We start from the raw sequence: 27240 nt of genomic DNA, 5'->3' as shown, positions 1-27240 counted from the left end.
TGGGGGGTCGGATGAGGGGCCGTGGGGGGTCGGAAGAGGGGCCGTGGGGGGTCGGAAGAGGGGCCGTGGGGGGTCGGAAGAGGGGCCGTGGGGGGTCGGAAGAGGGGCCGTGGGGGGTCGGAAGAGGGTCCGTGGTGGGTCGAAAAAGGCAGCGGAGAATGAAAACACCCTTGCAATGACACAGTACAATGGTGCTCAGATTCTGGGGTCAACAACAGCCTCGGATTTTTGCAGAACTGTGCAATAGGGCAAGTCAGGATATTTCATGGATGGCCTTGAAATTAAGGGTCATATTTATCCCCAGTATACCTGTCTTGACAGTCAATTGCAGCAGGCAGTTTGCCATTTGTAGAGCTATGAAATATGTCAAGGCAGGCGTAATTTGACAATCATGTGTTGGCATACAGATAAGGCTGAAAATTAGAAATTGTGACTTATTTACACAAAAGGCACAGAAAGCATTAAAAAAAAATCACATGCACAGTGCTATACCAATTGTCATTGTAAGATTTTTTTTTCTGTATGTGCTCACTGGATGCATCTGTTAATTACACAGGCCAAAGAAAATTGCTTTCTGAAAAACTTCTTTATTTTGATATCTGATCTTTATAGATTTTTATGAGCTGAATCCAAATCTAGCCTTAGTTTTTTTGTATCACCCATAGTTGCGAGCAATATGCTTTTTATTATATAGTACAAAAATGTTTGAGCAGTACACTAAATCACCTTGTTGAAAAAAAACCTTGGAAAATTGCTGCTCTCTCTTTCTATACATGTATATGCTGGTTCCAACTGCCAATACGTTATTTTCTTTTAATCTAAAGCCAAGCAATTCAGCTTTTTCTTTCGTTAAGCCCAGATCCCTAACCAAATCGTTACGCTCGGTCAGATTAAACAATGGAATTCATCATCATCATCATCTGGTTCATGTAAATCAGACCGTACAGCAGAAAATCCTTCTGTTGTAATAGAATTTAAATTATCTGGTGCTTCAGGAACCGGCAAATCTACACCATGCCCTACTGGTCGGATGGTGGACAGAAGGTTAAGGTAGCTTATTACCTTCTTGTTTTTCGAATTATGACCAGTAATATCAATACTGCAAAAGTAACAATCATCGGAATGATTTCTTGTCTCCTCCATATTGTAGGAAAAGCAAATACAAAGGCTGTTTTCCTCCTTTTTGGACAATTTTCTCAGATCTTCAACACACACATAACATACCTTATGTGGTGCCCAAGATTTATCTTGATCACCAAGTTCAGATCCAAAGTATGATAGATAAACTTTTTCACAAAGTCTGTAATGTTTCTTTGGTGTTTTTTAATCACAAATTCACCACAAATATAACATAAACTGCCAGCAGAGTTTTTACAACCACGATTAGACATTGTACTGAGCACATTCACAGGAAACGAAAAAGTGATGTTAGGTTGACAGTGAATAAAAAACCACCTGCTAACACAAAAATAGAAGCAACCTTTCTTTTTGCCAGCAAATGTTTTTCAGCAGTGCTACCAACGTCATCCACATTCAGTACACCTCTTTTTTAAATTATTTTAACTATATAATAGCTGTTAAATTATTTAAAAATCGCTTAATTTAATAAATTTAGCTGTAAAATGTGAAGAAATGGTGGGTGACACAGTTTTGTATCATATTTGGGTTTTCCATCCCAAAAAACACAATAATAAGTTATTTTCAGCAAGAAAGTTTTTCCATCACTGGCCTGTGTCATCAGCTTCAACACCTCTACTGCTGATATTTTGCACCATCGCACAGTCTTTATTTTCAATAGGACTAAGAAGTTTCATAAACCATCAAAATATATAAACCAGGAGATTGCAATGTCATCAGTATTTCTCAGGTGTTGTACAGCTAGAACATTATAGTATTTATTGCTGTTGTCTAATACCACAGTTGTGTTGCAAGAAATATTTATTTTCATCTAAAGTATACTGTGCAAGCTACAACATAGCATGTTGGAGTGCATACTTCATGTACCTCTGTTTCCAATCAAAGCAGCTTTTCCCCCCTTCAGTATATAAATTTACCTTGTTGCTTATTATTTCTGGCATGAAGTGCATGTGTCCGATTCTAACATAGCTTATTAATCACTCTCAAATAAGCATTGAAACACCTTTGTAATTAGTATCTGGAATTCTTGACACGCTTTGGCTGCAGTTCTGTACGTGCCAAGTGTTAAGTTAATGATGTAACGGGAATCTGAGAACCAAATATCTCTATGCCACAGAAAAAGCAAAAACTTTTACATACATCACTGTTTTTTAACTAAACATTTATGATTTTGAATGCAAAATATACCAAAAAGAAAACTAGACTAATTCGATGGAAGTGTAAAAACAACTTTATTCAACAAAACTCAATTCTTGTGTGTGTGTGTGTGTGTGTGTGTGTGTGTGTGTGTGTGTGCGCGCGCGCGCGATAAACTACTGTTTCCAAATTACCTTAGAGCAGATTCACCAGCAAGTCAAGCAAAAATGCAGCCATTTAAAGCTGCATATCAACTGTGCATAACTGCCACTCATGACCATTTTGTGTGCATAAGCATATATGAGACTGACAGCCAAAGCTAGTCAGTAAGTGGCTTAATCTGGATCAATGATCTTACCGAGTAGTTAGTAGTTCCTACAATGACTATGTGTTATTTGAATACCTACTCAAATCAGCCACATAGCTTAACACTTCTCCAGTTGCTTTATGATATTCTAAAGAATCTGGCTATTTTTTTTTCAACTCTCTTCAAGATAAATTCACATTCCCTACAGTCAAGCAAGTAGGCCTCAGAACACTGCTTTTATTGCCCACTTTTGACTTTAGATTTATTTGATTTTATCCACTTTGGATATAATGTTGTGATTGTTAAACTCAGTGTTAAAATGTAGATTCAACAACCTTCCACAGTGGAAGAGCATTAAAATAAATTTATTACCCAAGATGATGCAATAGAATGATTCTGTACAATGATACTGTGTTCTCATAAGGCAATGTGACTAGTAGTTTTGTAGATTTTCAAGCTAGTTTACTGACTACTCAAGAATTCTACTATACAGCAAGTTTTTATTTTTACTTCTTCCATTTCTGTATTCCACTCAGTATTTTCCATCATAATTTTGCAGTTTGGTCTTCAAGATAACAGTATAGGAATCATCATTAAAATTTTTGGTGTCCATATCATGCTGTAGGAAAATAAACCTTTGGAGTCATGACAGCTTCAGTTTTATATTTGAAATCTGATCAATGAACACATATTTTAAATCAGTGTTCCATTTCATATTGTGTAATCGTGCATCAGTTTCCAGTTCAAGCCAGCATCCAAACAGCCTACTAACAGTATCTTATGAGTATTTTTGGCAGTGGCACATGGGAGTAGGCCACAAAACTACACCAAGTTTTTAGTGCAAAGATACTTTTCATTCTCTGAATTGCAGTAAAGTATTTGGGTGTAAGGACTCCACGGAAAAATCCAACTTTGCTAGCAATAATTGATTCTGCATGATGAGAGATGGCCGAGGTTGTAGGCATTAAGGGATACGACAAATTAGAGACTGAAGGGCAGGAAGTATGTTCTCCCAATCCATTTTTAGAACTAAAATTCTTCACTCTAGATCCAACAAACAGTATTTCTCACAGTAAACATTTTTAAAATTATGAATCTCACTATTTTTAATAACTATTATAGCTTTCACATGCACAAAAATTGCATAGTATATTGGATTTGTATACTGTAGTGTAACAATCAAGGGAAAAACTGTTAAGTACAAGTATTGCAAATGAAACTGAAATAATTACATACAGGAAAATAAATGAGTTTATTGAATGAATTTAAAAAGCAAGACTGTTACTACAACTGAAGCTGAATACTTGTGCACATTCAAAGACCCAGCTATTCATATATTTTCTGTAATAATATCTTATAAACAGATAACAATCAGAATTATGCATGATGCCTTATATACAAGGGATATCTTTATTATTTGTAACCTATGCATAGATAGTCCATATTTATTGTATTGGAAATGATCACACCCAGTAAGGGAACAACAAACGGCACATAGCAATTGGTGGGGAACAGTGCCCCAAACAGATCTTATTTAAATAGCAAGTGTTAACTGACAGTTTGAAAGTGCTGTTGTACAATTAAAATTGATGCAGGAAATTAAAATACACTGTCATGTAGGTGTTCGATACACCTTACAAATACATATATTACAAGCACACACACACATCTACAGATTCCCAAGGACAACTGACAAAAACCATCAAGAACCAACAACCTATTAAGCTATTATGTAAGGAAATGTCACAATCACATTAAACATTTATTACTTCATTTTCTATTGAACTGTGCATCAAAATTTCTTGCCTTGAACAACTGCCAGTTTTGGTCTTTTGCTTGGATAATAATTAAGACAAGTTTTTATCCGCACTTTGAGTAATACATAGGTACAACTATGCATGCCCAAAATGTTGTGCCTTCTCTGTAAGCTGAGTCCTACTGGTCTTTCTTCCCCGTTGTTGAATGATATGGTGGTGGAGGCTCCTGTAAAATAAAATCAATATTTCAACAGTTTTATCGCCAATAATCTTACAACACTGCTAAAGTCTGCCCAACATTACTATGAAGCTGTTTCCTCTTGCTTTGTTTTGCAGCAAACAAAGGCCCTGAAATGCACTTCATGACCTGTCAACGGCACTTTTTCATAGAATACAAACAAAACCATATCCAAGAGGAAATAATGACGAACTTCTAATTTTGTACGATTCTTATTTTTGATGTAATGTCGCAACATACTTTCAAATATCTCAGCCACAATAATAATTAAGAAAAACTCTTAAGGGGAGCCGGAATGATGAAAATGACAAAATTAATGTTTTTAGGTTTTTTTGATTACAAAACTATTTCGAGTTTTCTGAATAAAACAAATCAAGTTTCACCCTTCCAAGTGAATTCTAAGTGTGTGTTTTATTGCTGCAAAGTTGACGCGCCGCGTAAACAATTGTAGCAACTTGGTGTGTCACATCCGACGGCGCCACTCGCTGGCTGCAAGCAGGGTATGTTTGTGGAATTAGACAGTGTTTTGTTTTCCAACGTTATATGGCTTTATTTCTGTGACAAGTGACTGTTCATATCAGTAAATATAAAACCTATACCATGTGTGTGGACTTGTGGAGTTTGCTTTGTGTTGTTTAGCTGTTCAATTTTGCATATTTGACGAATTTTGCTCGTACTTGTTTTACGTATTTGGTTTGTGGATATCAATATGCGCTGTTTCAGCAATCGAGTGTTTAAGAAAAGGCACAATGAGTGGAAGAAGAAATCTTTTGTTGTTTCAAAGGGAGATGCTGCTCAGACTGCTTCACCGACTACTCCAAATGAATGTGACAGAACTACTTCCAGCAAGAAACTTTGTGACAGCAAAGAAACATTTGAAAACTATGAAAGTGGCAATAATGATGTGAATGAAATAATTAACATTTTCTTGCTCTCCAATATTTTGAAACATAATGTCTTATGCCAAGTTTGCAAAGAAAGAGGACTGAAATTGCAAATAACTTCACACATTGGTTTGACATGTAATATGTTATTGAAGTGTAACCAATGTGCTGCAACAGTTTCGTTTTCTAATTCTAAGAGTATTCCTTGTAATGGTAATAGTGGAAAGAAGGTGTATGATATAAATGTTAGGCTAGCGTATGGCTTGCATTGCATTGGCAAGGGCAGTGCTGCAGGGACAACGTTATGTGGAATTATGAACTTGCCAAGACCACCAGTCGAGTTTGGATTTTATAATGAATTGGTGGGATCTTCTGCTGAAGAATTTGCTCAAGCAACAATGAAGAAAGCAGTTGAAGAAGCTGTGACAGATAATGGGAATTTTAGAGATTTTAACTGTTGCTTTAGATGGATCATGGGAATGTAGAGGTCATAAATCTCTAAATGGAGTTGTGACAGCTACCAGTTGATACAGTTGTAAAGTAATTGATGTTGCTATTCTCTCAAAACATTGTAGATGTAAGGGCAATTCCAAGGACTAACATAGTGAAAGTTGTGAAGCAAATTTTCACGGCACGAGTGGAGCGATGGAAGTAGAGGGAGTGAAAGCAATTTTTTCCAGATCACAGGAGTTGTATAATGTACGATACACTAACTACCTAGGAGATGGTGATTCTAAGGGATATAAAGCTGTAGAGGAACTCTAACCTTATGGCACTGAAATTCACATTAAAAAACAGGAGTGCATTGGACATGCGCAGAAGCGCATGGGGGTCACTTGCGCAAACTAAAGCAGACATTAGGATCCCAGAAGCTTAGTGATGGTAAAACCCTTGGAAGAAGAGAAAGGTTGACAGATGAAGCAACTGACAGATTGGAGAGGTATTATGGGTGTGCAATTAGTCAAAATACAAGAAGCATTGAGCATATGAGGAGAGCAGTATGGGCATTATTTTTTTCATACTGCATCAACAAATGAGCACCCACAACATGCATTGTGCCCAACAAGTGATGACTCATGGTGTGGGTACCAATCAGGAAAGGAATATGCCTATAAAAACAGTTTGCCAAATGCTGTAATTGATGTAATTAAGCCCATATTCAGAGATTTATCACAGCCTAGTTTATTGGAAAAGTGTTTACATGGGAAAACACAAAATCCAAATGAAAGTGTAAATAATTTAATTTGGATTAGGATTCCCAAAACAGTGTTTGTACAGATAAAAACATTGCATTTTGGAGTGTGTGATGCAGTGGCAACATACAATGAAGAAAACATTATCAAATGTGATGTGCTGAAACGTTCAGGTTTCCAACCAGGACACAACACCATTTTCATAATGTGCCTAATTAATGAAAGACTAAGAGGTGCAGGAAGAGGAGACAAAAGCCTACAACATGCAGCAAAAGGGAAGAAAAGACCAGTGAAAAGGAAACTAACACTGGAAAAAGATGAGGATGCTGATAATCCATTATATGGGGCAGGAATGTATTAAAAAACTTTGGAACCCATTACCCGTAACTTTAAAATTTTCATCTTTGAGGAACATTTTCTCAAAAACTGCTAACAGTATATCACTGAAATTTACACACAATATTGTTTACTTCTTTTCCTTCATTTTTATAACAAATTGTAAAAAATATTGTATAATTCAAGGGTTATAGAAGAAAAGTGCAAAATTTTAGAGAAAAAAGTAAGCATCTGTTTTAAAAAAATTGTAAAACAAAAACCAATAAATACTTCTTAATATGGCATTATAACTTTGAAGAGAAATATTCACTGAACATGTAGTCCAAATTTCAGGGCAATATGTTTAATGGTTTTAGAAAAAATGTTCCTTCTATTTGCTAAAATTAACAAGGAGGAGATGGATCATTCCGGCTCCACTTAAAAAATAACCAATACACTGTAAAGGCATTGTATACTGATGAAATGTGATCTATAGTTGTTTTCAATCCTACAGCAAAAAATAAATAATAATATTTCTGTCTTTAAGTTTTTAAACACTCCTTTCTGGGAGAGAGTTGGTATAGCAATTTACATATCAGCCATACAGGTTGAATATAGGTTTGTTGCTAATCAGATTTTCCTAGTGCTGTAAAATGTCATTTATTTGTCTCTTTATGAATAAAAAAAAGGTAGAATGTATTTCAGTTAACCAAGGGAAATGAATAACTTTCTCTTCAGCTTAATGTTCCTTTTCCTTCAGTTCACACATAAAATCACTTTGTCCAGATCAGCCAACATAACAAGCAAGTGGCAAGCTATGTGAATTTAAAAAAACTATTAAGCAGTTACACAGGAGAGAAAATCAGTTGTGGAAAAGGACACAGCCACTAGCACTGCATTTTGAGAACTGACATTCTGGTAATTAAATGACCAACCAGAGGCAGTATTGGAAGCCTCATGTGAACACAGAATGTGTATGACATTTCTAAGTTTAACCTTGTGTTATTCACCAGTCGCTGTGAAGGTAATCCCGAGTACACTCACTGCCTGGAATCCAACCAAACTGCAAGTTATTGTTGGTGCTGTATTTATAGTAGAGTTAATTAGCTGTAATCTACTGCACCCTTTTATGTGCTTTTATTTTTTTGGTCTCATGCTATTACTCTATGAAATGTTGATATTTCTGCCAATTTTGGGTGAGCGTAAGCAGCTATTTTGCCTTCTACTGTTTTTATGGTGTCTCCATTTCTTTAACAGACCTCCTGCTTATAGGCACTGCCACTTGTTTATCGATCTGCGTGCTCATTCCTTTGCAAACCCATGTCTCAGCTCTTCAGTGAGAATATGACCCAGAAAGCAAAAACACGCGGGTTTAATGTTTGCAGCACCTTATGGAGACACATAATACAGTCCTCAAAATATTGTGTGCAAACAATGGAATAATTAACTTGGTTGAAATCCAAATAAATCATCAATCATGGTGATCAGAAACTTGAAATATTTCCATTATATTTGGAGAGTGGGATGTTTGAGGAAACTGATTGCATAAAAATTGACATCTGATTACTGGGATGAACTATTAAAGTACCTTTCACAGGACAGGAGACCTTTTTTGCAGTCCAAAGGGATCCAAATGAACACCATTTCAAAGTATTATCTAACTGGATGAGAGGGTAGGGGCTTATAAAAATCAGAATAATTGTTAACTAAATGGGTTCACAGTATTTTTGTGCCCCATTAGATAATCCTTGCACAGTACTTCGTAGAAATTGTTTAACTGACACTGCCGACTCATTTCATGCTCTAAGGTTTTATTCACTTTTTGCGATAGCTAAAAAGGTATTATTTGCCTGTTAGGGTACCTAACAGCGAGGTAATTAGTGCACGCTACTGCATGAGAGAGAGAGAGAGAGAGAGAGAGAGAGAGAGAGAGAAGGGTGATGAAATCTATTAAAAATAAGTAATGAAAGACAAACCACAAAATTCTGATAAAATGCACCAGAATAACTAGATAAAACCAAGGATAAAAAGCCAGCACAGAGTTACAAAGGGAACAGATTACAGTAGCTGGGTGACTACATAAAAATAATGGATGACCAAGGAACTCAACAACACTATAAAATCTCACATCCCAGGAGTCCTGACATCACACAAAACCTTGAAACCTGGAGCACACTTGCCCCATTATCAGTTAAAATAGGGGCATTCCTGTGGGAGACCTAGATCTGTCCTCAGGCCATTGTATAAGACACACTCAATTACAATATGACATATCAGCAGCTGTGTTCAACATCTATGACACACTGGTATCTCCTCACAACATAAGAGAAAGCCATGTGTCAATAGGCATTCTCCCATTCAAAGTCCTGTAAAGGCTATTTCTTCTTGTGGTCGTGAGGAGGTAAGCCACTGTCGCAGTGAAAGTTTCACTGACAGCAGCTCATTATTACTCACATCCAACCACTGAGCCTCACACCAACTCACGGCTTTCTGTGTCATGTATATGGCAATAGCCTCCAGGGACACAACAGTGAGCAGAAGATGGAAGGGAACAAGTCTCCTTGGTAACTGCACCTCTGAGTTGATTTTCCCAAATACCTTTGTGTTCTGAAAACCAACAGAAAATTATTTCCTTTTCCTGGCTTAGCATGAAAAGGAGAGCATCTTATACTTCTCGCACCATCATATTCACAGGGTACACCTTATCAAACCTCTACAGTATAAGTGTAAACATTAATAAAATCTGGTGGAAATTGAAAATATTTCAAAATTTAGTTTTAAAAATATAATCTAGGATAAAACTACTCCTGTACCCACTCAATTCAAAAAGTAACTTGGGCCTCTCTAATAGCCGGGGGACACCCTACATGACCCATCACTTTGAACTTTAATGCTATCCACCTACAACAACTCACGGCTTCCCTTCGCACAGATCTCAAATGACCTGCCTCGGTGCCTGTAGAAGTTTACAGAATGTATGTTCTAGTGGTGCTGGGCAACAGAAGTGAATGCTGGTGATTTTGAGAAAGAGCATGTGTGCTTGGTGTACCATGAGGAAAAGACATTGAATAGACAGTGAAGGCTCGCCAGCCTCTGCACACAAGCTAGCAACTGGACTCTTAAGATAAGCCCCGGCTGAGAGTGTAATAACCTTGCGATGAACTGCATACAGCATTTTGAGGTGTGAAGATCTTTGTGATCCATAAATCTGGATCTGTTTCAAGCTGAGGTCACATAAAGACTTTAAAAAACTCAAGCAGATGCCACATGGATCGTAAACATTGTACGCCTGAACAGTGGAAAAACGTTGTGTGGAGTGACGAAACATGGTACAAAATGTGGCGATCCCATGGCAGAGTGTGGGTACTGCGAATGCTCAGTGAACGTCATCTGACAGCGTGTGTAGTGCCAACAGTAAAATTCTGAGGCAGTGGTGTTATGCTGTCGTCGTTTTGCATGGCACTATAACAGCACAGTCCTACATTGATGTCTTAAGCACATTCTTGCTTCCTACTGTTGAAGAACAATTTGGGGATGGCAATTGCATCTTTCAACACGATTGAGCACCTGTTCATAATGCTCTTATTCAAAATGTTCAAATGGCTCTGAGCACTATGGGACTTAACACTGAGCTCATCAGTCCCCTAGAACTTAGAACTACTTAAACCTAACTAACCTAAGGGCATCACACACATCCATGCCCGAGGCAGGATTCAAACCTGCGACCATAGTGATTGCGCGGTTCCAGACTGAAGAGCCTACAACCGCTCAGCCACAGCTGCCGGCTGTTCATAATGCAAGGCCTGTGGCACTGTAATGGACTGGTCTGCACAGAGTTCTGATCTGAATCCTTTAGAACATCTTTGGAATGTTTGGAACGCTGACTTTGTGCCAGGCCTCACCGACTGCCATCGATACCTCTTCTCAGTGCAGCACTCCGTGAAGAGTGGGCTGCCATTCCCCATAAAACCTTCCAGCACCTGATTGAATTATGCTTGTGAGAATGCAAGCTGTCATCAAGGCTAAGGGTGGGCCAATACCAGTTTGAATTCCAGCATTACCGATGGAGGGTGCCACAAACTTTTAAGTCATTTTCAGCTAGGTGTCCAGATACTTTTGATCACATAGTGTACATGTATTTTTACAGCAAGTCCCTTGGAGATAGAAGCAAAAAGGTTTGTCCTGTACAGTGAATCTCAATTCCTCCAAACAAGTCCTGTAAACATTCATGGAAGCCATTCTAGCACTGTGGTTGGGCCTGGACAGTCAAGCTCTGATAGCACAACTGGGAGTGGAGGGGCTGTCTGGGTCTGGTGATGAGGCATCCTGTCTGGGTCTAGTGATGAGGTATCCAACATCATGCTGTCCTTTTCATCAGTCAGACACAGCAATATGACATCTGATAGAACCTGGGGACAGCAAAATGGAAAGTTGAGAGGCGTTCTGTTTTTAAGGTGCCTTCTCTACACTCATTGTTCAAGTTATACCTTCCACTTATGTCATGGCTACCTATGTTGCTGTACCTTTACTCTTTTTGCTTTGCCTGGTACAGACGCATATGGTGGGACTGCATCATTGAACACTGTATCCATGCATAGACAGGTTTCTTCGTCAACAAAGTATAAGAGGTGGCAGACAGGAGATTTTGTAGCCTTGTATTCTTTCTTAGCTTCTGCTGAAGACACATGCTTTGTAACTTTCATTTCTTGTTCTTCAGCTAATACCGGGCAGCCTTGGCTCCCGATTGGGTGGTTCCCAGAGCAGTTGATGCAGACAGCTGGACACAGGCATTCAGTGCCAGATTATGGGATGCCTCTACACATTTCTTGCAAGTAGCTTCACCCCTGCAACCCAACAACCCAATGATGTGTGGTCAGATTACTAGCATTTGTAACACCATTACTAAATACATTTAAGTATCAATGATCTCTTGGGAGAATAGGTGTGCATACTCAGAGATGATACATCCATTGCATTGGGAAAGCTTTGATTTTGTGGATTTGCTATAGCGTTTCACAAGCAGCTAGGTATACAAAAATCCACATAGACAGAGACCTACTTCCTTGGGGAAGCCTTACACCACTGAGTTGCAACGGGTTTCCCAGAGGTTGACCATCAATGACTGTTCCGCCTCAACAGCCACGCGTCCCACAGCACACAAGCATATCTTAAGATTGAGGTCTTTTTTCTTTTACAGTGGTTTGTACCATCATTGTGATTGTAAGCCAAGACCCCATTCCCTGTGACAATACTGTGTTGCACAGTGGTCAGGTAGGAATACCCAAACCTGATGGCATTCACTAGTCTCTCGCTCAAGAAACATGCAGAAGGGGGGGGCGGCAGGAATGTGACTTATTGAATGCCACAGTTTACGAGAAAGCTCATATTTGCAAGAGAAACACCATACTTCAGGAACAGTCTTTGAAGAACTAAAATGCTGAAGCAAGTCTAGAATTTGAAGCAATGGTAAACAGAGACCAATCCAATTTCAGTGGCCAATGTTGGTGATGAAAACTTTTACTAGCATTGTGAGCTACAAAAGAAGATAATACGTTCAAACTTCGCCTGCCCCCATAAGATTGTGGACAAGGAAATTAACTTATATGATACTCACAGTGCACTCTAAAGGCATGTGAGAGACCACAAGAATTTCAATATAATAACAAAAATTCATTCTGAACTGCTGCTCGAAATTCACACTAGTTGAAACTGCATGTAGCAAATTTTAACAATATATGTAGAGAGAGAGGTGCACACACAACTTTAATTGTACAGAGGTGTGATGAAAAGTAATGCCTCCAATTTTTTTTGTGAGAAAACTCTTAAAGCATTTTAAATAAAACAAATGTTATTAACATCCTACATCTTTATTCTTCATGTTTACATACTTATCTCTCAAAATAGCCACCCTGGTGACAAAACATTTTTGCCAACAAGAGACCAGTTTGTTACTACCGTCATTGCAGGATGTTTGACTTTGTTGAAGCCACAACTTCACTGATTCATCACCAGGAAAGTGAAGTCCTCAAAGATGTTCTTTAACACTTACAGTGCCGTAATATTACATTGGTAGCAGAGTACAGAAGAATGCCTTCCCCATAAATTACAAGCAGTGTGCTTCTTTTTTAAGAACTGCCAGGCCCATAATATTATGGGTAGTGCTCACCAGTCAGTTGTTAGCTCGCCCCACTTGACCCTCATGACTAATATTGTGTGTGTCAGATACTGGAAAGCACATAAATGCTTCTAGTATATATTTCTGCCAAAATGCAGTCTGATAATGGAAACAACAAAGACAGCCATTTGGGTGTGAGACATCAGTGCAAGCGCGTTGTATATTTGGAGCAGTATGTCTGATAGTAGTTCACTAAGCGATGCTGAAATTCTTTGCAGTCTTGAGGAGTCTGAGAATGACCTTAGCGATGATTTTGATACTGATGACACAGGTGAAGATCAAACTTATGTTTTATCTGACTCAAATGTAAGTAATTTCAGTAAATTTTTATATTGTTTACGTATATTTTCAGCGTGATGTTTAAGATTAGATACTATTTTACAATGTTTTGTGCCACTATTGTTTACAGTCATGTTTCATAGGTACTAATGTTCACCTATAATTTATGTATTATTTTAGAATCCTGTGATGGGACTGAAAATGTGACACCAGCAGCTCCTTGGCCCCTACAAACTTCACTGACTGCAAACGTCAGTGGTAGGAAATGGGCAGGAGTGGAAAGAAGTGGCGATTGGAGTGAGACAGATGATATTCCAAATACTATTTCAACTACACTGGCACTGACAGGAACATCATAACACATTTAAGAGCAATGTAATTTGGCAGATTTCTTTTATTATTTCTTTCATAATGAGCTAATTCATCACGTGGAGCAAACTTATTTATATGCTAGGCAGAAAATGCAAAAAAAGCAATTCCTTGGCCAACTTGTCCCAAACGGCACACTAGCAGCAGGGGTAACAGTGACGTTGGACAACATACGAAAATGTATTGCTATCATTTTCCATTGAGTGTCAGTGAGTACCCGTCAACTGCAGATAACTGGAACATAAGTACAGTGGTGCCTTGCAGTTTTATCCAAACATTATGAGCAGGAACAGATTTATGCTAATACTTTCTAACCTCCACTCCAATGACAATAACCGAATAACAGCTAAAGGTGAGCCAGAGTTCGATCCATAACTTAAAACTACAGCATGTGTATGAGAAGATACATAAGTGGTGCAAAAATGGGTACTAACTGAAGTGTAACATCACAACTAATGAAGCGATCTGTCTATTTCAGGGATAGCTTAGTTTCAAACACACATGCCACAGAAACAACACCGATATGAAATGAAATGAAATGAAATAAAGCTATACATAATTTCAGAGGCAAAGACGGATTTGGGGTACATCTGGAACTTTGACGTACTCAGAGAGCAGGACAATGCTATAACCAATGTTGCCCTATGACTGCTTGACAATTCAGCAGCTAAGAGTCACACACTGTTCAATGACTGGCACTATACCAGCATTTCATTAGCAATAACTCTTGAAGCAAAAGGCACTGGTCTCATTGGCACTGTCAAGAAGAACAGAAGAGGAATTCCATCTGATTTGAATGCTCCATCTCTTTACTGGAATAAAATATTGGCCTGTTGTAAGGTAAACATTTTAGCCTTATGATGGAAAGACAAAAATAAATGTTTTCATGATAAGCACAAGACAAAGAGGAGACATGATCTCCCATGCTTACAGGAGGGAGGGGAAAATAAAAAAAAAAATAAAAATAAAAAAAAAAAATAGCAGCAGCAGTCCTCAATTACAATAGAAACCAGTTTGGTGTTGACCTAAGTGACCAGACAATGTCATACAGAATTTCTGACCATCACTCTGTGTAGTGGTGAAGAAAACTTTCATTTCATCTATTTCTCATGGCTGTTTCCAATGCCTGTGTACCGTATACATAGATAAATATTAGTATCAGCCAGTTTATTATTGCTGTGTCAGGATCTGTGCATGCCATGCAGTACTGACCCCCAACCTTCCTTGAATATCTGGAAATAAGTAACTGGGGTTCTGTGTACAACCATGCTTCCAGCTCTACTATGGGTATTACCTGAAATAGTAAGTCATTCTCCTTGATACACATTTCAGTTGGATGCCCAAGCCCATACCCAGCAACTAAATGCTGAGCCCCCTGAGGGTTGTCAAGAGGGAGATAAATATTGCAAACCATGACTGCAGAGTCCAGTGGACCCAGACAGCAACTGCTTCCAATGCGGTATGCAGGAGGATTCATGTACCAACAACGCCTGTATGGACCAACGTGCAAACACCAGTGGAAGCCCTCACAGGGCTGACCCAGTTCTGAACCCACGAAGGCTTGGTGATTGAGCATCACTAAAATAATATTCCAAGAGAATTACAAGCTGCTGAGTAAAAGGCAATAAGGGATTAAAACTCAGAGTTGACAATAGTACTCACTACAGTTCCGTTCAATAAGCACGGAGCACGTATCCAAACGGGAGGTGAACCAGCTGGAGCCAATCGTACTGCCAGGTCATCATCCATCATCAAAGAGTACAGGGTGACATCCATAAATAAGATGTCAGACTCAGGTTGCGAGGGCGTTCGTGGGTGGGGAAGGGGTTTGTCTTTGCCCTGGGAGTTATGTTTCTTCCTCTTTCAAAGGTCAAGGAGGGCACGGCACAGAGGGAGAGCAGGCTTCTGTAAAATCCAGAGATGAAAGAGAGCAGGCGAACATGGGGCACACAGACTGTGTGTCTCATGGCCAAGTTGTTCTTGTATACCTCTGGCCTGAGAGATGCTGGAGGGAGGGGGAGAGGGTGGAGGGGCTCTGGAAGGTAGTCCCTTCATCAGTGGGTGCCTAAGAAGGTGGACAACTTCTCCACTTGAAAAGAGGGAGTAGTAACTACAGGGGAGTGGGAAGGGAACCACAGGGAGGGGAAGAGGAAAAGGGGGCAGGACTGGATTTGTTTTGTTTTGTTTTGTTTTAGGGCGCAAAAACAACTAAGATCATATGCACCATGTCAGAACCTTAGAAAACTAAGACAAAAAAGAAAGTTAAAAGTGACTACACACCCTAAGCCCAATCAAGTGAAGGAAAGAGAGCAAAGAACAAGGACTTCCTCTTGGACAAAAGGTCGAATACACATGGAGTAGCGACAATGGAAGTTCAAAGCTAAAGATTAAATGTCCTTTGCCATATTGCTATGACAGATAAAAAGTAAGATGCAGTCATCAGTCCAAGTATTTTTCGCTAAAATGGCCAATAACTCAGATAGCAAACAGACATCAGACGTAAGTGGTTAAAAAATGGCATTCAGTTGGGAAATGGCAAACCGTCAAAGCTTGATGACAATGACACATGGTGGTGGAGGATCACCACCTAACAAATGATGATGGCTCAAATGACAGTTCCCAACGCACAATCTAGCTAAACAGATCTCCTCACAGCAAGAGGACCAAGAGGAGGTTGGCCAAATTGCTGGGGGAGGTTTAATTCCCCGGAGCTTGTTTCCGTGAAGAGAAGACCAGCGGTGATGCCAACATGACACCACCTGCTGATAGACGGCAACACTGAGATCACTTGAAGGAATAGAAGAGCTAGTGGGCTGATGTGGTGTTGGCAGCAGCATCAGCAGCCTCGTTTCCCATCATACTGAATGACCTGGAACCCACATAAATGTCACTGTGGCACCCTCAAGAGCAAACAATTGGATGCTATCGTGGATCCGTTGCATTATGGGATGGACTGTGTGCAGCACACAGAGGCTCTGAAAGGCAAAGAGAACCTGAGTACATGACAATTAAAAAGCCTGTGTCACCGGATGTACTGTGACCTGATAGAGGGTGAAGATCTACGACGTAAACATCGAGCAGATGTTCAGTTCCAATGACAAAGGCACACCCTACACCACAGTCAATCTTAGAGCCATCAGTGTAAACGAAGGTACTATCACTAAGATCCATGCAAAGGTTGAGAAACTTTCAGCGATAGATAGAATCCGAAATAGTCTCCTTAGGAAGTGAATGCAGTTGAAGGTGAAGATGGGCTGCCGCATGAAGCCAAGGTAGTGAAGGATTCACACCCATCAGGAATACGGCAGGCAGTATGAAGTTAAGATGCTGGAGCAATGGCCGAACGTTAACTCCAGGAGATAACAGAGAAGAATGATGCGCCCCTTACTGGCAGTCAAGGGAGGCATCAAAGGAGGAGGCATGTATTGGATGGCTGTGCATGGCAGACAAACGGCATGCGTATCCACTAAGGAGAACATCACACTGGTATGACACTGGTAGTTCAGCAGCTTCTGCATAGACTCAACCGGACTAGTGTAAAAGGCGCCAGTGACGAAATGGATTGCACGATGATGGATTGTGTTATGATGGAAGGATATGCAGATGCACAAATGACACATCCACATTTTAGTTTCGAACAGTAAGGGTTTGCTACAAATGGAGGAGGGTTCTCCAATCCACTCCTCCAGAAATACCACTTAGAACACACAGAACAATAAGGGACTGGGCACAGCGGGCAGCCAGGTAAGAAACATGGGAGGATAAAGAACGTTTTATATCAAGCGTGAGCTCCATGAGTTTCACTGTTACGGAAACGAAAAGAGCAAGTGGCTTGATGTTAAGACAGTTGAAGAAAGCCATTGTGCCACTGAAAATTAATATAGATGGTTCTGTAACTGGAAGGAGACAAGCGCATGGAGAACAGCAATAGATTGCAAAGTTGTCGATGAAAAGGGAGCCAGAAATTCCCAGCAGAAGACAGGCCACAATATGGTTAATGGCTATAGCAAAGAGGACAATACCCAGGACAGAGCCCTGAGGCACCGTGTTTTCCTAGATAAAGAAGGCTGACAAGGATAAACCAACATGTAACCTGAAAACTTTTTTTTTTTTTTTTTTTTTTTGTTTTTTTTTTTTTTTTTTTTTTTTTTTTTTTTTTTTTTTTTTTTTTAACCATACCAACCGACCATGAATCATATGATCCATTACTTTGCAAACACAGCTGATGAGAGAAATGGGGCAGTAGCTAGAACGAAGGTGTTTGTCCTTACTGGCCTTAGGTGCCATTTGCCCAAATTCAATTACACGTACGAAGGAGAAAATGCTTGCCTGCAAGAGAAAGATGCTGCAACACCTGGATATGATCATCATCTGGCCTTGGGTTGGAAGGTTGGGATGAATTGAGAGCATGATCTAGCTCCCTCATATTAAAGAAGGCATTGTAGCATTCACAACTCTGGGACGAGAGGGTATCACCCGCGCTGCCTCCACTCGTTTCTGATGGAGGAAGGCAGGATGATAGCGGGTACAGCTCGAAATCTCCGCAAAACAGCAGTCTAAGATGTCAGAGAAAGCAATAAGGTCCACAATGGCAACTGGTATGGTCAGGCCGGGAATGGGAATGAACCTTGGTCCCAGAACACCAAAGGAGGTTGCCCCACATGACAGAAGAGGGAGTGGAACTGTTGAAAGAACTAATACATGAAATCCAGTGACCTTTTTTGCTATCACGAAGAATGCGATGACGTTGTGCACGTAACTGTTTATAATGAATACAGCTCACCATCATAGGCTGACAGTTAAAAATCCAGAGAGTATGTGTCTCAGAATGAATTGCATCATGGCATGCCTCAGTCCACCAAGTGACCAGGACATAACATGGTAAAGATGAAGTGCAAGGTATGGAATGTTCTGCAGTGGTAAGGATGACATTTCTAAGATATTCTACCTGGTCATCACAACTGGGGAAATTTTGTTCATTGAAGGTTGCCAAGGAGGAGTAAAGCCTCCAATCAGCCTCAGAAAGCCACAAATTGGATTTACACTTAGGGTAGGAGTCAGCAATCAGATCTTTTTTTGGTCATCAGTCTACTAACTGGTTTGATGCGGCCCGCCACGAATTCCTTTCCCATGCTAACCTCTTCATCTCAAAGTAGCACTTGCAACCTAAGTCCTCAATTATTTGCTTGACGTATTCCAATCTCTGTCTTCCTCTACAGTTTTTGCCCTCTACAGCTCCCTCTAGTACCATGGAAGTCATTCCCTCATGTCTTAGCAGATGTCCTATCATTCTGTCCCTTCTCCTTATCAGTGTTTTCCACATATTCCTTTCCTCTCCGATTCTGCGTAGAACCTCCTCATTCCTTACCTTATCAGTCCACCTAATTTTCAACATTTGTCTATAGCACCACATCTCAAATGCTTTGATTCTCTTCTGTTCCGGTTTTCCCACAGTCCATGTTTCACTACCATACGATGCTGTACTCCAGACGTACATCCTCACAAATTTCTTCCTCAAATTAAGGCTGGTATTTGATATTAATAAACTTCTCTTGGCCAGAAATGCCTTTTTTGCCATAGCGAGTCTGCTTTTGATGTCCTCCTTGCTCCGTCTGTCATTGGTTATTTTACTGCCTAGGTAGCAGAATTCCTTAACTTCTCTGACTTCGTGACCATCAATCCTGATGTTAAGTTTCTTGCTGTTCTCATTTCTACTACTTCTCATTACCTTCGTCTTTCTCCGATTTATTCTCAAACCATACTGTGTACTCATTAGAGTGTTCATTCCATCCAGCAGATCATTTAATTATTCTTCACTTTCACTTAGGATAGCAATGTCATCAGCGAATCGTATCATTGATATCCTTTCACCTTGTATTTTAATTCCACTCCTGAACCTTTCTTTTATTTCCATCATTGCTTCCTCGATGTACAGATTGAAGAGTAGGGGCAAAAGGCTACAGCCTTGTCTTACACCCTTCTTAATACAAGCACTTCGTTCTTTATCATCCACTCTTATTATTCCCTCCTGGTTGTTGTACATATTGTATATGACCCTTCTCTCCCTATAGCTTACCCCTACTTTTTTCAGAATCTTGAGCAGCTTGCACCATTTTATATTGTCGAACGCTTTTTCCAGGTCGACAAATCCTATGAAAGAATCTGTCTGACCATGATGTAATCTAATTGAAATCTTCCCGTATCTCCCGGCCTTTTCCAAGTATACCTCCTCCTCTTGTGATTCTTGAACAGGGTATTCGCTATTACTAGCTGAAACTTGCTTTAACCCTTAGTCTTTCTCCTCTTTCATTCCTTGTCCCAAGCCCGTATTCTCCTGTAACCTTTTCTTCTACTCCTTCTCCTACAACTGCATCCCAGTCGCCCGTGACTATTAGATTTTCGTCCCCCTTTACATACTGCATTACCCTTTCAATATCCTCATACACTTTCTCTATCTGTTCATCTCCAGCTTGCGACGTCGACATGTATACCTGAACTATCGTTGTCGGTGTTGGTCTGCTGTCGATTCTGATTAGAACAACCCGGTCACTGAACTGTTCACAGTAACACACCCTCTGCCCTACCTTCCTATTCATAACAAATCCTACACCTGTTATACCATTTTCTGCTACTGTTGATATTACCCGATACGCATCTGACCAGAAATCCTTGTCTTCCTTCCACTTCACTTCACTGACCCCTACTATATCTAGATTGAGCCTTTGCATTTCCCTTTTCAGATTTTCTAGTTTCCCTACCACGTTCAAGCTTCTGACATTCCACACCCCGACTCATAGAACGTTAGCCTTCCGTAGATTATTCAATCTTTTTCTCATGGTAACCTCCCCCTTGGCAGTCCCCTCCCGGAGATCCGAATGGGGGACTATTCCAGAATCTTTTGCCAATGGAGAGATCATCATGACACTTCAATTACAGGCCACATGTCCTGTGGATACACGTTACGTGTCTTTAATGCAGTGGTTTCCATTGCCTTCTGCATCCTCATGTCGTTGATCATTGCTGATTCTTCCACCTTTAGGGGCAATTTCCCACCCCTAGGACAAGAGAGTGCCCTGAACCTCTATCCGCTCCTCTGCCCTCTTTGACAAGGCCGTTGGCGGCATGAGGCTGATTTCTTATGCCAGAAGTCTTCGGCCGCCAATGCTGATTATTTATCAAAATTTAGGCAGTGGCAAGGATCGAACCCGGGACCGAAGACGTTTTGATTATGAATCAAAGACGCTACCCCTAGACCACGGGCACCAATCAGATAGCACATGAAAAATGGTCACTTGAGTATGTGTCTGAGAGAGAACAGACTACTTGAGACGACAGGCAAACTAGGCAGTGCAGAACAAGAGGTCCAAATGGGGATAAGTGTGCATGGAGACTGAAAGGACATGGGTGTTCCAGTGTTAAGACAAATTAGATTGAGTTGATAGAGAAGGTCAGCCAAGAGAGCAACTCTGAGAGGTTTTGGAAGAGCCGCAAAGGGGATGGTGCGCATTAAAGTCACTAAGCAGAAAAAAGCTGGACAAAGTCTGCTCTGGTGACACCAAATGACCGGGGGAGGAAGGGATGTAGACGTTGCAAAGAGAGAGGATGAAGCGAAGAAGGAAAATGCGGGCAGCAACAGCTTGCAGCCGAGTGTCCAGTGAGATGGTTTGACTGTGAACATCAATCCCAAATGAGCAACATGATGGATGGAATGCCATCCTCAGGGGGAAGGTCAAAGCTGTTTGGTTTGGTGCTTACAGGTGCTCAGTGGCAAAGTTATCAGCAGGTCAAAGGGGTGTGGAAGAAAGTGCGAGAGGTCAAAGTGATCACAAGAAAACAATTTTGTTTCTTGGAGGGAGAAAAATAAATGGATGCTATGATTCCAAGAGCAGCCTTAATTCCTCCTTGTTAGATTGAATGTCGTGAACATTCTTTTGGAGGAGAGTCATGATGGGGAAAGTGGAGGAGGGAACAAATGAAGGGTTGTCACCTTGGCAGCTGCCGAGTGCCAGCCCTCAAACACTTCCTGCTACAGGGCTAGAGGAGCCTGTTCCAGGAGATCTACAGAGAAGTCTGCATTCTCTCTGAGTCAGCCTGACAATTCCAGGGCAGAAAAACAAAGTGCACCAGCAAAATGGAGGTTGGCTGGTGACACTGTTGAGGAGGATCTCTGAGTCAGGGAAAGAGAAGACCGCCTGTCTTCGTTTGATTTCCTAGAGCCTTTGCAGTTGTCAGATGACGACTCAGATGTTTGCTGGCTGAAGGGACATAATAGGTCTTCATGGGAGTGTTCCTTTTGTCCTTTCTAGCCTGCCGGATGTGAAGCAGATGGTTTTGCCACCAGGGCCTAAGATTTGGTGGGTTGTTGCACAACTGGGAGGAGGAGGAGACAGGGATGCTGACATGATACTGGGCAATTTTACAACTGCAGTGTCGAATTTGAGGTCACAAATCTGCTTGGCCATATCCTTTCATGGAGTGAGGTGTAGTAAGAACAATATTGTAAGTGACAGATAGTAAAATGCCAGGCTTTTGATTAGCGAACAACCTGCGACCAACAGGGTAAGATAATATTTCCTTCACCTGGATCCCTAGACAGCCCACCCATTGAGACACACGGGACATTCTCTGGATGAGGCTGCACGGTCATCATTGTAACTAATACAATGGAAAGGAGGAGGCAGGCAATCGCCCTCGTTAGCATTTGTACCACAAGTAACACATTTGGTTGTGTTCCGACAGGAGGTGCAAGTGTGGTTGTACTGCTAACAAATCTAGCAATACATCTTCTTGGAATGTACGGTCAGACAATGATGACATCATGGCCTGCTTTGATCTTTGATGGAAGCATTACTCTATCAAATGTGAGAAAAAGAGTGCGCGTAGGCACTAAGGTTACCTGAACATTTTTCATTACCTGATGGACTGCAGTGATACCCTGATCAGGAAGATAAGTTTGGATTTCTCCCTCAGGCAGACCATCGAACAGCCAAGTATAAATAACACCAAGTGACGAATTAAGCATTCAATCGGCCTCAACACAAACAGAATGGCCATGGAAGAGCAATGATGCTAGCAATTGTTGGGCTTGAAACATAAAACGTCTCAAAAGCAAAGTCCCATTACATAAATGAGAACGGTATATCACAGGGCCTACAATTGCATCAACATCTTTCTGAATAATAAAAGGACTGATCATAGCAAAGGACTGACCTCCTTCAGTACATGATACCATGAGGAACTGAGATGCAGCAGGGAGATTCAAATAAAATTTAGCCTCATTCTGGTTATGTTTAGTAGATGTAGACTGAGATGGTGATTGGCACATTATGAGAAAATCCCCCATGATTGCTAGCATCTTTGATGCCACGCTCTTTCTTAAAATGCATCAAGTCTAAAATAAGTCTGGGCCTCTGAAAAAGCCAAGGTGGAAATTAACCCCACCGCGATGTAAAACATGAAGACTGGCCATTCCCCTCTCTAGAAGGCAATCCTGTGCATGAATCCCATAGGGTCTTGTTGCCTGTTGCCGGTTATGAAAAAGCCTTTCCAGTGGAGGCTGAGCAACGGTATGGTAGGTGGGTGTGTTATGGTGTGGACACTGTTTTATACACCTGGCACGCCATAAGTAGCTGCCGCCTGACGTGAAGTGGCGGTTCGTCAACCTCTACACAGAGGCTTGGCATGGGGCTTGTTCTGAATGCCCCAGTGGCCAACCGAATCCCTTCATGGTGCACCATGATCAACATCTTTAAATAAGAGGGCCTTGCAGACCCATACACCGTGCACCCATAATTGAGCCGAGATCGCACAAATGCCCTGTAAAACTGCAGCAGACAAGTCCTGTCTGCTCCCCATGTACTGTGGCTAAGACATTTTAGAATACTTACAGCCTCAAGTGACGGTTTTTTTTTCCCACGTCCTTAAGACGTTGAAACCACCTAAGCTTAGAGTCAAATATGAGGCCAGAAACCTCACTGTGTCTTTAAAAGTAAGGACAGTGTCCCTCATCCTCAACTCAGAAAAGTTTGAAATAGGACTAGAACATTTAAAAAGAACACACACAGACTTCTTGGTGGAAAACTAAAAACCACTCTTCTGCGCCCAGTCATCCAAATGTCAGAGTTAGCTGCAACTGACATGCTGTCGTAGCGAGGCTTAAAGAAGAGCAAAACACAGATAAGTCATCCACACACAAAGAACACTGAGCAAAATTCAAATAGCTCTGAGCACTATGGGACTCAACTTCTGAGGTCATTAGTCCCCTAGAACTTAGAACTAGTTAAACATAACTAACCTAAGGACATCACACACATCCATGCCCGAGGCAGGATTCGAACCTGCAACCGTAGCAGTCTCGCAGTTCCAGACTGCAGCGCCTAGAACCACATGGCCACTTCGGCTGGCGAACACTGGACAGGAGTTTGCACTGTGGACGTAATACTATTAATAGCCATGGCAAAGACAGTCACACTTAAAAACACTATCTGGAGGGACACCGTTCTCCTGCTCAAAGCGATCAGACAGGATGTCACCAACTTGATATCTAAAATATTGTGGCAAGAGGAAGGACTGAATAGAAATGGGGAGACAACCCCATGATAAGCTGCCTCCAAGTAGTATCATAGGCCTTCTCGATGTCAAAAAATATACCTAGAAGGTGATGCTGGTGTAGGAAAACCTACTGTATAGCCACCTCCTGGAGGGTAAGGCTATCAAAGGTGGGGAGATACCTCCTGAACCCACACTGAAAGCGACTAAGGAGTTGCCTGGATTCTAAGATCCAGACATGGCGGCGATTGACCATCTGCTCCAATGTCTTCACCATGCAGTTAAAGAGGGCAACACTATGGTAACTAATTGGGCATGTATGGTCGTTCCCAAGTTTTAAAAAAGGAATTAAAATTGCCTCACGCCATGAGTCGGGAAAGTGACCTGACACCCAAATGGCATTAAAAAGTGCGAGGAGGGTATCCTTGTTTCGCATTGTGAGGTGCCACAGCATGCTGTAATGGATCCTGTCATGACCAGGGGATGTTTCACAAGTCCCACACAGTGCAGTATCCAGCTCTCAAGGAAAATGGGCAGTTGTAATCTTCATCAGAGTTGGACCACATGTCCAAACTACACCTCTCAGCAACCGCTCTATGGTGCTGGAAACCTGGATCCTGACTGGCTGTTGCAGTAACTGTGGCTAAATATGTTGCCATATTCTGGGAAATGTCTTGCGGATTGGTTTGGAGAGTGCCCCATTACAGCAGCTATGAGGTACCTGCCTCCTCTCCCAGAAATTCTCCTGATGGTCTCCCACACAATGCAACTTTTGGTGGTACAATTAATGGTGTTCAGGAACTGTTGCCACACCCTCCTTGCTCTCTCGAATAATTAAGGGACACTTTGCCCTCACCACCCTAACGGCTGCAAGAAGCTCTGCAGTTGGCTGACACTTTAACCTATGCAGAGCCATACGCCTGGTCCTGATTGCAGAGCAGCACTCGGCACTCCACCAAGGGACAGGTTGCCTCTTCTGTTGTCCCGTAGACTGTGGAATGGGTGCTGCAGCGGCGTGATGGATCATTTTGGTAATATGGTCCACCCAGGCCTCAATATTTTCACAATGTTCTAACTGGGCCAACTGGCTATAAACTGCCGGGTCGGCTCTTCCGAGGACCCATTGCAGCTGTTTCCTTTCAGGTTCCACCCCATCTGGCGGGTGAACCCAGATTGGGAAGTGTTCACAAGTTGTTGACCACTTCCCATTGAGCAGTGTGAGCAAGTACTGGAGAGAAAAGTGCGAGATCAATGGCAGAGAACAATTCAGAGTCCCAAAGCACACTGTGTGCATTAAAATCACCACAGAGGAGGAAGGGGTGGGGGAGCTGTGTAATAAGGTCCTCTTCATCAAGTGCATGATTTGGGGGCAAGTAATGGGAACATATTGTCAATGGATGACATGTGCACTGATACAGCAACTGCTTGTAAAGGCATCGTGAAAGAGAGGCGAGGACTAGTAGTGGGTACTGATGAAAATATCTGTGCCTCCTCTAGCTCTTTCTTCACTCAGGTCATCCTTTTTGTGGAATACATATCCTTGTAGCTCAGGGGTGTACAATTGATGAAGATGAGTCTCCTGGAGACACAGACACAGCTGTCTACCCAGAGGTAAGAGACAGAGTTCCTCCACATGCGTCCTGAACCTCTGCAAATTCCACAGTAGGATGGGAGCCATTTAATCAATGTGGTTTTAATTTACCCCTGTCTTTTCACTGCAGAGGTGAAGCACTTGTAGAGCGAGGGGGAGTAGAGGGGCTGCCTGGATCCAAGACATACAATTCCATGATGTCCTCCTCATCAGTCAGACGTGAAAGAATGATGTCTGACTGTGTTTGGGACAACTTTTGACCTGAACGTCATGAACCTTTCCCTGCACCCTGTCCCTTTGAGGATGCATGGGAAAGGGGGCATCGAGAGGCCTTCTTGACACACTCTAAGGAACTGCTGCTGGTCTTTTCTGTGGCAGCTGCTTGGATTGCTTTACCCGTATTTGTTTTGCCTTGGCATGTACACATGCAAGTACAGGTGCTGGTGGTGGTGGTGAATAGTTGTATGCTGCACAACATCTGTGTCGAAGCATCAACCTTAGAAACAGGTTTCTGCACCATGGAAGTACAAGAAGTGGTAAATATGGGAGGTTTCGTTGCCTTATATTACTTTTTGGCTTCAGCATAGGGAATCCACTTGGTAACTTTCAGTTCCTGAATTTTTTGTTCTTCTGCAAAAACAGGGCAGTCTTGGCTCCAGACTGGGTGGCTTCCAGACCAGTTAACACAGACTTCTGGAGATGGACAGTGAATTCCAGCTTCATGGGCCGTATTCCCACATTTCCCACAGGTTGCGCTCCACCCCGCAACTCAGTGCTGTGTGAACAAAAGGCTGGTATTTGTAGCACCACACAGGGTTAGGTACATAAGGCCAACCATAAATTGGATGAAACCTGCCATGATGTGGTCAGCCAACATTGAATAATTAAAGGTCACAATGAAGGTGGTGGTCTTCTTAATTTCTCCATTTTTCCCACGCATCCTTTGCTCTACGTCCACCTATCCCCTATAATGCCCATTCCTGTTTAAGTTTAGCTATGTCGATATCCATAATGTCACGGCACGTGACGACGCCCTTGCCAGAGTTAAGGCAGTTCCACAGTTACATCACATTCACCCAATTTTTCAGTCTTTGCAAGTAGTTCCACCTGCTTTGCCCTGTTAGTGTCAACCAGTACGGAACCATTCTGCAAACCAGTAGGGAACCATTCCACAGCCACATAACAGGCTTCAGGCTTCCAGCAAGTCCTTCCAAGTCTTTATGCATATAGAAGGGGGATGCTTTTTCAAACACCCCTCCTTCCTCTTAATGACCAAAAACACATTTTGATTTATGATTCCTTGAGCCCTG

The 27240-nt window shown here is 41.5% G+C and overlaps 1 protein-coding gene across 1 annotated transcript in view; it reads right to left on the bottom strand.

The window, feature by feature from the left end:
* Positions 1-3814: 3814 nt before the first annotated feature.
* The window catches only part of LOC124605593 (WW domain-binding protein 2), a 135381-nt gene continuing 111955 nt past the window's right edge, over positions 3815-27240 (bottom strand). The window contains exon 7 of the mRNA XM_047137381.1: positions 3815-4564. Coding sequence (XP_046993337.1) covers positions 4517-4564 — 48 coding nt within the window. The 3' untranslated portion in view covers positions 3815-4516. The remainder of the gene's footprint in view (positions 4565-27240) is intronic.

This window comes from Schistocerca americana, chromosome 3 (genome assembly GCF_021461395.2).
Source record: "Schistocerca americana isolate TAMUIC-IGC-003095 chromosome 3, iqSchAmer2.1, whole genome shotgun sequence".
Lineage (NCBI taxonomy): Eukaryota > Metazoa > Arthropoda > Insecta > Orthoptera > Acrididae > Schistocerca > Schistocerca americana.
The sequence above is the reverse complement of the archived record's forward strand: the minus strand, read 5'-3'. Positions and strand labels throughout refer to the sequence as shown.